Here is a 12742-nt window from a genome sequence, read left to right on the forward strand (position 1 = left end):
TTCTAAGTCTGGCTTTGCAAAGATATTTTATTATCAAAAGAAATGTAACACAGTCCAATGTTCAAATTGTGAACTTCCTTGAGCTAACAGGGGAGCCTGGTGGGCTTCCGTCTATGGGGTCGCACAGAGTCGGACACGACTGAAGCGACGCAGCAGCAGCAGCTGCAGCTTGCATAGCACACAAGAGATAAGTCAGCTATTGCTGTGTTTCCCTTAAATTTTTAAAATATACCATGGTACCCCTGTGAATTTGCCCCTTGGCACAGAGTTTGAGAACTATGGCCCCGTGGCCCCAGGGCACTCCTTGCCACCTTGTTCCTAAATGTGTCCCGTAAATGAATGAACTCTAATCAAACTACTTGTGAATTCCATGGAATAAACTCCATCTCCACTCCTTACCTACCAGCTGTGTGATCCAAAACAAGTAAAATAAATCTTGTTATGCCTCAGTTTTCTCACCTGTTAAATGGTGATAATAATGGTATTTACTCTTATTGCAAGGATTAAATAAAATGCCAGTTAAATGTTCAGATAGGTGCCTGGAATTACAGTAAGCACACGGAAAATATTGGCTATTATTTTTGATTTCTCTAAACGATCTAAACATGAATTGGATCACAACAAAAACTAGAGGTATGCCCAGCCCATTAGCAGCAACTCTAACCCTGAACTGTTTAAAACAGGAGCCACTAGCCAAATGTGACTATTTAAATTTAATAAAATCGAAAGGCAAAATTAAACAGATAAAAATTAGTTCTTAGTTATACTAAGCACATCCCAACTGCTCAAAAGCCACAGGTGGCTAGTGTCTACCACACTACATAGCATAGAAATATTTGAATCATTACAGAAAGTTCTATTGCATAACACTTTTCTATTCTATTGCATAATCTTTTTCTATTATTCTATTGCATAATCTTTTCTAGTTACTGCTTACCCTGTATCCACATTTTAAAAAGCTAGAACTATGTTTTATTCTGTATTTGTAAGGTTCCTGTAGTCAGGAACCAAACGATCATCAACTTTATGGTGATTTTGGCCCATTACTGCCTTATTACCCCTTTTCTATCTTCTTCTCATGCCTCCTTCTATTTCTGAGGGACTCCCATGGCCAGGCACATATGCAGTAACACATCCATCTTCTATACTCAATATCAAGGAAACTGGAGAATGGAAGTGGCTGGCTCTAAATCACCAAATATTGGCTTATGGAGTGGAAAGATGTCTCGAGTTAGTGACTCCCAGTGGCAACATTTATAGAAGCAGGCTCAACATCTTAGGATGTTTTAGGCAGGAAACTTGCTTATTCCTTCCTCTCGCTTGAAATTAGTCTCTCTATATCACAAGATAGATGTTTCCCTATTTAAATACCTATCCCACCATCACCAACAATCTTTTACCTTCCATTTTCTACAATTCCTGAAATTAAAATATTATTTTAGTTTAGTTTTTATCCTGGTGGCAAAAGGATCACTTTCATTTCTGTGTGAGATCCCTATCTGTGCCTCAGTCAGTAGGCACAGTAGGAGTAAAGTGACCTAATGCCCTCACTCCCAGATAGGGAAGCTGACTACACCCTAAAAGAAGGGACAAAGACCTGGGGCATGGAAAGGACCAGGAACAGAAGGGAGCAAATGTTCAGAGTGATAAAGAGAAATAATCTCTTAAAATTAGACCACACCCTACCCCACTCCATCCAACTCTGACACTACTCCTTATCTTGTTAACTCACTCTGCATATTATCAAAAACATTCTTTGCCCTGGAAATAGAGTAATGGACTGTGTTGGTTTCACATGGGTGATAAACTATCACTTCAGTAAAGGGTAAAGAAGAAACAGGACATGTGGAAAAGAGAAGTCAAATTGGGACACCAGGTGGCAGAAGCCAGGTGGATATCTCCAGCCTCATTCTCAGTCATCTACCCAATGTGATAGTAGTTGCCACTTGGTTGGAAGCCTGAAGAAAAAAATGCTTCCAAATCTTTGCAGTTCTTTATATCCTCCCACTATGGAGTCTCGTGGACTATTTCAAAATTCATATGTTGAAGCCCCAACCCCAACTGACCATATTTGGAGACACGGCCTTTAAAGAGATAAATAAGTTAAATGAGATCATAAGGGGCCCTAATTCCTTTTAAGAAGAGGAAAAGACAGCAGAAATATCTGCACACAGAGAAAAGTCCACGTGAGGACACAGTGGAGAAAGTGGTTATCTGAAAACCAAGAACAGAGGCCTGTGCTGACACATTGATCTTGGGCTTCAAGGCTCCAGAACTGTGAGAAAATAAATTTCTATCGTGATAGCTCAGTTGGTAAAGAATCCGCCTGCAATGCAGGAGACCCCAGTTCAATTCCTGGCTCAGGAAGATCCCCTGGAGAAGGGAAAGGCTACCCACTTCAGTCTTTTTGGGCTTCCCTTATGGCTCAGCTGGTAAAGAATCCACCCACAATGCGGGAAGCCTGGGTTCAACCCCTGGGTTGGGAAGATCCCATGGAGAAGGGAAAGGTTAACCACTCCAGTATTATGGCCTGGAGAATTCCATGGACAGTCCATGGGCTCGCAAAGCCCATGGGACACAACTGAGTGACTTTCACTTTCATTGTTTAAGCCACCCAATCTGTGATATTATGGCAGTCCCAGAAACTAATATACTTTCATAGCCTGATTTTTCTCAATCTAAGTGAGAAACTCCCATCCTATAAGTAAGATACCTGGTACTGGGGGTAATACTGAAACTACTTGTATAGTACAGGAACCAACCAATCAGAACCAATGCCAGCCATAAAGAACTGATGCCAGCCACACTGGAGTGTCTTAGCTGAATATCCACCCTGCTTGGAACTACAGCTGACAATATTGCTCAGTATAGAAATTTACCTGGAGAAGGAAATGGCAACCCACTCCAGTGTTCTTGCCTGGAGAATCCCAGGGACGGGGGAGACTGGTGGGCTGCCGTCTCTGGGGTCACACAGAGTCGGACAAACTGAAGTGACGCAGCAGCAGCAGCGATAGGAAAGTAAGTGATATGAAACAGCTTTTCTATCCTGTGTATTGACCTGGCTGTAGGTGTGTTGTGTTATTTGAGGAAAGATAAATCTTAGGAACCCTTACCTCAGGCTTTTTAAAACACAGGGTACCACTTAGCCACCAGGAAGCCCATTAAAAGACAGGGAGGTCCAGTAATCAGTCTTTTAGGAAATTGGTAATGATGTCACCTAAACTTGAAACATTAAAAAAAAAAAAAAGTGTTCTCAACTATGTAAAATCTTTCTCCTCCTACCTTCTCAAATGTAATCCTAGGAATTTTGCCTGTCAACAAAGCATTTCTGGGCCAGAAATACTTTCTCTCTTTATAGCAAGGCTTCACATTATATTGAGTGCCACAGGTTCCATCATTTTTAAAGGACACAGACATAAATGATAAATAATAGATATAAAAATATTACAATGTACCACCTCAAAAAATATTGTTTATGGAGCTTGGAGATTCAAGTATTGATTGCAGTTTTATTTTGAAAAGAATGCTACAACTTATGTGGTTTTTCTTCCTCATGTTTATATTAAAAGAAAAGCTAATAAACTCTATTTTAATTAAAAAAAAAAAGAAATTTACCTTCAAGATACAGCTTAAGGTAATTAAATCATTTAAGTGTCATTTATTAAATAACTTATATGGGCTAGGCATTGAGCATAAAAAGGGGTCCATCCCAGATACCATGCACTCTGCCACCCCTGAATTTTTGCCCTTTTCCACCTGCCTAGTAGATGATGTGAGTGCAAAAGCATTAAACCATAAATCAGAAGACCTGGATTTAAAAAAAAAAAAAATTGTTTTACTACTTCATGCAGTGAGAGAAAGCACAAACCATGAAGAACTGAGGTACTGTCAGTAAGAGGGTGCTAGAAAGGATTTTGGAGAAGGCAATGGCACCCCACTCCAGTACTCTTGCCTGGAAAATCCCATGGGCGGAGGAGCCTGGTGGGCTGCAATCCATGGGGTCGCTAAGAGTTGGACACGACTGAGCGACTTCACTTTCATTTTTCACTTTCATGCATTGGAGAAGGAAGTGGCATCCCACTCCAGTACTCTTGCCTGGAGAATCCCAGGGACGGGGAGCCTGGTGGGCTGCCGTCTATGGGGTCGCACAGGGTCAGACACTGAAGTGACTTAGCAGAAAGGATTTGTTATAAAATTAGGCTTTTGTTAAGAAATTTTGAAAGGATTTAAAGAAATGGGATTTTGCTCTGGATTGGGTGCTGTTAGGAATTAGGGCAATTCTATAATTGGGTATCTAATCCATTTTATCTAGAAGCAGAGAAGACTACAACAGAGGCTAAAGCTCTAATAAGTAAAGAAGTAGCAGTCATTCATATTTGCTGGAGGGTGGGCTACTGGGGATTTTTGGCTTGGAGAATGTTCATGTTTTGACTGTGTTCAGACCTGATTGTGGAGTGGTCTCGTTTTTAAGGAGAGTTAGACTTTTAATCTTATTTCAATCTTTGTCTTAGCTTAAGTGACTCTAGCTTACAGAGCCTCAGTTTTCAGACTGCAAAATAAAAACAATCTTGCCTTCCTTGCCCAACTTACAGTGGGTTTTGAAATCAAATGAATATAAAACTGCTTTATTAGCTGTGAGCAAATATTATCACTACTTTTTGCATCACTCTGCCTACTGACCCACGCAAGTGAAGTCGCTCAGTCATGTTCGACTCTTTTCGACCCCATGGACTATAGCCTACCAGGCTCCTCCATCCATGGGATATTCCAGGCAAGAATACTGGAGTGGGTTGCCATTTCCTTCTCCCGGAGATCGTCCCGACCCAGGGATTGAACCTGGGTCTCCTGCATTGTAGGCAGATGCTTTACCGTCTGAGCCACCAGGGAAGCTCAGGCAGAGCTCAAATCCAAGTTATCAATGCACAATAATATAATAATCCTTTATGTTTTTAAAGTTTTCTTTGGCTGCTCTGGATAGAAGTGATTTCCTCTTTCCTTGAATTTGTAGACTGTTTAATTCATATCCTATGAAGCATGTGTTGCACCATGAATTTCTAGATATTTAGAAATTCTAGATATCTAGAATTGATACTTTTTCCCATGTAATAAAACATTACCTGTGTTAATATTTTATTTTATTCTCTCTCTTCTTCTTTTGGTTACATCACATGGCTTGTGTGATCTTAGTTCCCCTACAAGGGATTGAACCCAGGCCTTTGGCACTGAAAGCATGGAGTCCTAACCACTAGACTACTAGGACATTCCCTAGTGTTGATATTTTATACTATGAATTTTCACATTGTTATTCCTCCCTACCCAGAGTTTAAGTTTCTTAAGGAGTGTTTTTCACAGACTAGATACATAACAAATGTGTATAGATGTATTGCTTGCTGAAATTCTACCATTTATAATAGGCTGAAAAATATGGCCATAACATTTTGCAGCTCCTCCCATCAAGAACTGAAGTCCTAAAGAAAAAAAAAAAAAGAGAGAGAGAATTGAAGTCCTTTTCCCCACACCTTGAACCTGGGCAGGCCTAATGACTTGCTATGACCTAGAATGAGGTAGGAATGAAGTTACACCAGTGCTGCTGCTGCCGCTGCTGCCGCTAAGTCGCTTCAGTCGTGTCCGACTCTGTGCGACCCCACAGACGGCAGCCCACTAGGCTCCTCTGTCCCTGGGATTCAGCCTAGGCCTAAAAATGTCTTGCAGCTTCTCCTCTCACCCTGTTGGACCATCACCCTAAGTTCCACCTGCTATAAAGAAGCTAGCTGAACCAGTATATACAATTGCCAGACATGTGAAGAGTCCATCTTGGACCATTCAGTTATTTTCATGAAGGAGCCCAGGTGAGACCAGTGAAAGAACTGTTCAGCCAACCCGAAGAATCATGAGGAAAAAAACCTATCATTTTGTTTGAGTGCTACTTATTATGCAGCAAGAGATAATGGAAGACCAGAAGAGGGATTCCTCTCCTTCACACTGATAGGAATTTTTCCTACTTCTTTTAGGGTCCTTCTCAAAAATTACCTTGCTTTCTGGATATGTCACTTCTGACCACTGCCAGGTTGTAATGTCACTCAGGTGAGACAATTAACTTATCTTAGATTTCTTCTAAAGTACTATGCCTAGAACCGTATGTAGTCGGTGATGAGTCCATTTGCCAAGTACATAATGGTTCCTTCCAAGGAAGTCTTGGAAATCAGGTCCCAAAGGAATTTATTACAAGGCACTTTCAAATGAGAGCACTTAGAGAGTCACTGTACTTCCCTTCACCCTCTCTCACACCTATATGGGTAAAGGATAGTCTAGCATTAAAAGAGCTCTGTAACAGGAAACACACAAGGATTATTGCATCATACCTCTCCTTCAGTGACTCACATATCAGTCAGAAAGAATATTCTTCCTACTGGTTAACACTTACCTCTTCATTTACTCGTCGAGCACATATTTCTATATTTAACCTATGATGAAAACAGCACCAAGAGGCCAAATTACTAAAAAAACCCAAAAAGCTATTTTACTCAACCATCCTCTAGGATCCTTGGTACTGTATCCAATTCTCCAACTCTCCCACATTTTTATAAAACTAGATGAAATGAACATCCAATATGGCTTTGGTGAGGGTGAGAAGAGTCACAAAAGAACAGGCTGTGGAATGATGTGTAACCATGGTGCAAGTAATGAACCCTACTACACTCTAGAGCAAACATTTGAGCATCTGTATGCCCAGAAACAAGAGAAAGAACAGCAGACTGGCCTGTTCCCCTGTGGAGCTACAACCCCCTCTCCATTTTGTATTCAGAGGTTCTTTAGTTCTGAATTGTCTGTGGGACCTACCTGGCCTGGGAAAGCTGTGTCTAAAAATCAGAATTCAGGTGAAGTCTCCAGCTCCTTTAGCAGCTACAAGTGCTAGAAAAGCAGCAGTTGTTCTTATTATTAAGTATTTGGGGCAGGCTGCACTTTCCTCAATGTTAGGCTCAATAGAGAGGCTTCTAGCTAAACCAGTCATGGTCCTCAGAGTTGTGTTTTTCAATTTCTTGTTGCTTCATCCATTTAAGACAGTCACACTTTGGGTTATGAAATGGGGGAAACTGAAGTGTGGTTCGGATTCTTGTAACAATCACATGAGGCTGGAGAAGAAAGCTGGTCTGCAAAGGTTGGGTTTAGAGGTTATGGAGAGACCCTTAGGATTCTGCTTTGGTTTCTTGGAAAGGGTAAGGTAAAACCCTCACCTGAGGGTTTCTTCAGGGAAAGGCAACCATTCAGAATTATTCTCAGTCACGGAGCCCCTACAATTAATAGACCTGCTAAAATATTCCTATTCAGAGCAGTCAGATATTTCCCAAGAGTATGAGCTGGAACCAACTTCCTTTGATCTCTGGGTACTCCCTTTTATGACAATGAGGTCTTTCCATTCCTGCACTTGCACAACTAAAGGCAATTAGTTACACTGTGAAACAAAGATCTCTTTAAGGTGACTCACTTTTACTCTATCTGCTGCTGCTGCTGCTGCTAAGTCGCTTCAGTCGTGTCCGACTCTATGCGACCCCATAGACGGCAGCCCACAAGGCTCCCCGTCCCTGGGATTCTCCAGGCAAGAACACTGGAGTGGGTTGCCATTTCCTTCTCCAACGCATGAAAGTGAAAAGTGAAAGTGAGGTCGCTCTGTCTCGTCCGACCCTCAGCGACCCATGGACTGCAACCCACCAGGCTCTCCCGTCCATGGGATTTTCCAGGCAGGAGTGCTGGAGTGGGATGCCATTTACCCTATCATCCATCATCAATTCCAGAGAAACAGTCTACTCACCCTGCATTCATATGACTAAGGAAATCCTTCTAAATCATTGCATAATAACTTTGTCCACCTGTACTTGCTCTACCCAGAACAGGTAGAAGCTTGAATCCTCAACAAGGCTGAAACAAAAAGTTCCTTTAAGCCACAGGAGGGAACTCTACACATTTCATTTCTGTCTGAACCGAGACAGAAATGGATCACCTTGATAGATTCGAAAAGTAGTCTTATTTGCTATGCAAGTAGAGGATGGATGGACGGTTGGATGACTATGGATGAACAGGAGAATGGCTAGGTGGATTGGCTGTATGTTTAAACACAGGAGCTGCCTAAGATCTTTTCCTATACTTGTTAGAATAAACTCTATTAGCAGTCTCATGGCTGGTGGTGAAGTTGAGACAAGTCTAAAGGCTGTCTCTATGCCAAACACGAACAAAAATATCCTTGGACTTGATTGGTTAACTCAGTCAAAACACTCTTATCACGCATATGTTTACAACTGGGGGCCAGAAAACAGAGTAAAACGATGAGACACCCCTGTAGTGACAGAAACAGACTCACGTAAAGAAAATTTCAGAATTTAACCGGAGATGCTAGGAGGGTGGATTCTGCAAGGCAGCTTTCTGGAGAAGCCGGTCTTGTATACTGTTCCAGAGGTGACTTCAGCGAGGAAGACTAGGTAAACATCTTAACGTTTTAATCCATTTCTTCCTGGCATATTTTCACTCTGACTTTTCAGAGGTATTCCTTTGAGTTGAGTGGCTAACTGATGCCTTTCCTTTCTACTCTCCGTGGTCAGAACAGCCCTAACTTCCTCGTTTACTGCCTCTCTTTGAGCCACGCCCCCAGGTTCTGGGGCTAAGTTCGGGCCAATAAAGTTGCGCCCTAAGGATCGCAGGCCCAGGGAAGGGAAGCCTCCAACCAATGAGAGGCCAACTATAACCGCAAAGAGTAGAAAAGTCTTTTAGTGGTGACTTCGGGCCGGTGAAGAGCAATGATTATGCGCCGGCTCTGGGCTAAGGACAGATTACTGGCGGTTTCCTGAAACACGTGACCAGTGAGCTGAAGCAGCCCTGCCCCACCTCCTGGTCTGGAGGTAGCGCGATGGGCCACACTTCCAATGGTTCGAAGAACTTCTCGTCACGTGCAGTTTTTGCAGGCCCAGCGGCGTCCTGAAAGTCATGTGACAGTTGACGTTGGCGCCAAGCTTCCCAATGGAAAACAAGAGCTGCCTTCACAGGACCAGAAATTGCTCTGTCTCTGCGAATAACAGCACGGCGGGGCGGGGATAGCCTATCACGTGCTGCGGGGCGGAACGGGGCGGGGCAGGCCACTGGTTGCGGGGCGAGCTGGGCGCGCGGCGCGCAGGCGCCCTGGGGACCCGGTAGCGGCGGCGGCGGCGGTGGCTGCGGTGACGGCAGAGGCGAGAAGAGCCGTATCTTTGGCCGAAGCGGGAGGCGGTGGTGGCGGCGGCCATGGCGGCAGATGGAGAGCGATCCCCCCTGCTCTCCGAGCCCATCGACGGTGGTGCCGGTGGAAACGGATTAGTGGGGCCAGGCGGGAGTGGGGCTGGGCCCGGGGGAGGCCTGACCCCCTCCGCACCACCGTACGGAGCCGGTAAACATGCCCCGCCCCAGGGTAAGCCGGGGCGGGGTCCGAGGTGTTCCCAGGGGTACTCTGACAGGCGGAGGGGGCGGGGCCGAGGGCGGAGGCGGGGCCCAAGCGCCAGGTGCAGGGCTGTTGCACCTGTGACTGGGTGAGGCTTCCTTCCCTCTGCAATCGCGACCTCAGCTTGGGAGCAGAAGGGAGCTCTGAGGAATCTGATGGAAGCACTGATCATAACAATCACGCTGAGCTTGTCAGAAGGGTTGAGGACCAGAAACAGTTGCCTTACTCCGTGTAGCATCAGTGGGGGTGTCTGCAAGTAATGCCAGCCCTTTTTACCTTCCTCTCCAGCATTTCCCCCGTTCCCCGAGGGACACCCAGCAGTGTTGCCTGGGGAAGACCCACCCCCCTATTCACCCCTGACCAGCCCGGACAGTGGGAGTGCTCCCATGATCACCTGCCGAGTCTGCCAGTCTCTCATCAACGTGGAAGGCAAGATGCATCAGCATGTAGTCAAATGTGGCGTCTGCAATGAAGCCACTGTGAGTTATACAAACCTATGAAACGGGCCCTGTTTTCTGGATCCTCTTTCTGATCCCTTGATTCTAGACCCGGACCTTCAGGCATTGGCCAAGGGCCTTTCCTGAAACCCAGGTTTCAGTTCCAGGAGTCTCACACACCATTTCCCCAGAAGCCACTCACCAGGCTAATATTTACCATCCCTCATCTTCATACCTATCTTTATACTTAAGCTTAGTTTTAGTTTGTAAATCTCATGTTATATGCCTTTCATTTCTCTGTCCTGGCTAAGATTTTGTCTCTCTGATCTCTTCTCAGAAGGTGTTTTTGGAAGAACAGGGATTGGGATTAGAGATTTGCTTACTGATGTCCCCATTATTCTCTAGCCAATCAAGAATGCACCCCCAGGGAAAAAATATGTTCGATGTCCCTGCAACTGTCTCCTTATCTGCAAAGTGACTTCCCAGCGGATTGCCTGCCCTCGGCCCTACTGGTGAGGAGGAATAACTTGGGGAAGGGCATTAGTGGGGAAAATTGGAAAGCCTAAGGATGAATGTTTACAGAGAATGTAAAGGTGAGGGAGCCTGGTGTTTATTTAGAAGGAGAAAAAGCTAAGGGCTGCTGTGTCTCTAGAACATTATAGCCATCTTTTTCATCTCAGTAAAAAGATGAGGATAAAAGACTACTCCATCTTTAGGAAGATGGATAGTCTCAGAGACTGGGTGAATTATCCTGAGGTAAAAGGGACAGTAGAGACCTTAAGTTTAAGCCGTGCTCTTCCCACAAGTATTCTCTGGGGTAGGGCTGGCAGTGCAGAGAAGCAGAGGGACTTCTAAAGGCAGGGAGTAGGGGATGTGAGGGAGGAATAATGTAGGGATCCTTAGGATTAAAAACTTTCTAAACATAGTCGTTTTCTTCTATACAGCAAAAGAATCATCAACCTGGGGCCTGTGCATCCAGGACCTTTGAGTCCAGAACCACAACCTGTGGGTGTCAGGGTCATCTGTGGACATTGCAAGAATACTTTTCTGGTGAGCAGAAGTATTAGGAGGCTGAGGGTAGGGAGGGGCAGGAGTGGAAATGTCGTCATGAATGTATTTCTGAGTTATGATAATGAATCCTGAAAAGGTCTGTTCTATAAGGAACCATTTCCCCATCTCCCACTGCCCCAGGCTCTCATTGAAAATGACCCTGCTTCTACTATTAATTGGTTTCTCCCTTTCCTTTCTCCATAGTGGACAGAGTTCACAGACCGAACCTTGGCCCGTTGCCCACACTGCAGGAAAGTGTGAGTGATTAGGGAGCAGCATCCTTGAGCTGGGTAATGAATAGAGTAAAATCTACAAGGCCATTCCAAGTATCCATTTCTGTTTGCCTCCCCACAGGTCATCTATTGGGCGCAGATATCCGCGAAAGAGATGCATCTGCTGCTTCTTGCTTGGCTTACTCTTGGCAGTCACTGCCACTGGCCTTGCTGTGAGTAGACCTTGATCCAGCCCCTTTCATTCTGCAGCCTCATCTTCTAAGGCTAAGATTGGGGAAATAGCTATCCTAAAAAGAAGTGAAACTGGGAGAGGGGGGGAGAGGGGAGAGGTTGTTTGTGTTGTTTCAACAAACAAGATGACCTAAATTTGAAGACTAATAAAGTCTTCAATATTACTATCAGAGTAAAAACAGCTATCTTCTTTATGTGGCAGATAGAACAAAGAAGTGGCTTAGATTCAGTTGCTAATAGGAAGTTGTCAGACATGAAGAAAAACTGACAGGTGTCTGGGATTGTTTGACTATCTTCCTGCCTAGCAGAAGGGAGTTTGACAACTGGGCCTTTTAAAAGGTCTCTGAAGGTGGCCACATGTGGATAGGGGACAGAAACTGAAGCTTGAGTTGTTTGTTACTGTTACTAGGTTTCCTGGAAAGTGGTGAGAGATCAACAGTAACCCCATTGTTCTTCTTCATCTTCAGTTTGGCACATGGAAGCATGCACGACGATATGGAGGCATCTATGCAGCCTGGGCATTTGTCATCCTGTTGGCAGTGCTGTGTTTGGGCCGGGCTCTCTATTGGGCCTGTATGAAGGTCAGCCACCCTGTCCAGAACTTCTCCTGAGCCCCACGACGACCCACAGACTGTGCCTGGCCCCTCCCTGGTGGGGACAGTGACACTATAAAGGGAGCCGTGGTAAAAGGCTCCCTGGGCTTCCATAAGGGGAGCCAAGCAGCTGCCTTCCTTTTCCCTGGGGAGAGGTAGGAAGGAACCAGGCCCTCACCTAGGTTTGGAGGGATAGGTAAGACCACTGCTGGCCACCTGCTTTCCTCCAACAGTTGCTGTGTTTAGGGTGAAGTAGGTGAGAAGTTGCCCCTAAACCTGGGTCCAAAAAGACAGTTCTAGCCTTGTCCTTCCTATATGCTCCCTGAGAGCCATTCCTGTCCCTTACACATTCCAGGGCAGGGTTGGGGTGGGTAGCCCTGGGGGGTCTCCCTCCCTCTTGTGCACCATTAGGACCTTGCTGCTGCTATTGCACTTCACCAGGGGCTGGCTCTGGTCTCAGCACCCTCAGTCTCCTCTCCCCCCATTCTGTGTCCTGTGGGGGTGGGGTCAGCCGCTGCTCTGTACAGAACCACAGGAACTGATGTATATAACTATTTAATGTGGGGTATGGTCCCCTAGTCCTGTATTTCCCATAATTCCTCCTTTTCAACCTTACGCCCCAGTTGCGGTTATTTAACTGGGCTGGATAGGGTTGCTCTGTCATGGGAGAGGTTAGGGAGTCATCCTGTGCTTGTAAATAAATAAGGTCATGACTCTATTCTTTTCCAGTTGTTA

General features: G+C 45.0%; 1 protein-coding gene across 2 annotated transcripts; it reads left to right on the top strand.

Annotated features, from left to right (window-relative positions):
* Positions 1 to 9132: 9132 nt before the first annotated feature.
* On the top strand, positions 9133 to 12725 carry PIP4P1 (phosphatidylinositol-4,5-bisphosphate 4-phosphatase 1). Of its 2 annotated transcripts, none has more exons than XM_061430641.1 (7): positions 9133 to 9433; positions 9752 to 9942; positions 10306 to 10412; positions 10845 to 10950; positions 11155 to 11207; positions 11305 to 11395; positions 11882 to 12725. In XM_061430641.1, exons 1-7 carry the CDS (start codon positions 9271 to 9273, stop codon positions 12023 to 12025), a joined length of 855 nt encoding a protein of 284 aa, XP_061286625.1. In that variant the 5' UTR covers positions 9133 to 9270; the 3' UTR covers positions 12026 to 12725. The 2 variants fall into 2 exon arrangements, with proteins under 2 accessions (XP_061286625.1, XP_061286626.1); XM_061430642.1 differs by having other exon boundaries at positions 9137 to 9412.
* The last annotated feature ends 17 nt before the right edge of the window (positions 12726 to 12742 follow it).

This window comes from Bos javanicus, chromosome 10, assembly GCF_032452875.1.
Source record: "Bos javanicus breed banteng chromosome 10, ARS-OSU_banteng_1.0, whole genome shotgun sequence".
Lineage (NCBI taxonomy): Eukaryota > Metazoa > Chordata > Mammalia > Artiodactyla > Bovidae > Bos > Bos javanicus.

Bases quoted from the DNA above. Each gene is read 5' to 3' on its own strand.
- PIP4P1 (XM_061430641.1), top strand. From the start codon at position 9,271: ATGGCGGCAGATGGAGAGCGATCCCCCCTGCTCTCCGAGCCCATCGAC. The intron at 10,413-10,844 runs GTGAGGAGGAAT...TCTTCTATACAG, and splicing joins GCCTGCCCTCGGCCCTACTG to CAAAAGAATCATCAACCTGG. The intron at 10,951-11,154 runs GTGAGCAGAAGT...CTTTCTCCATAG, and splicing joins ATTGCAAGAATACTTTTCTG to TGGACAGAGTTCACAGACCG.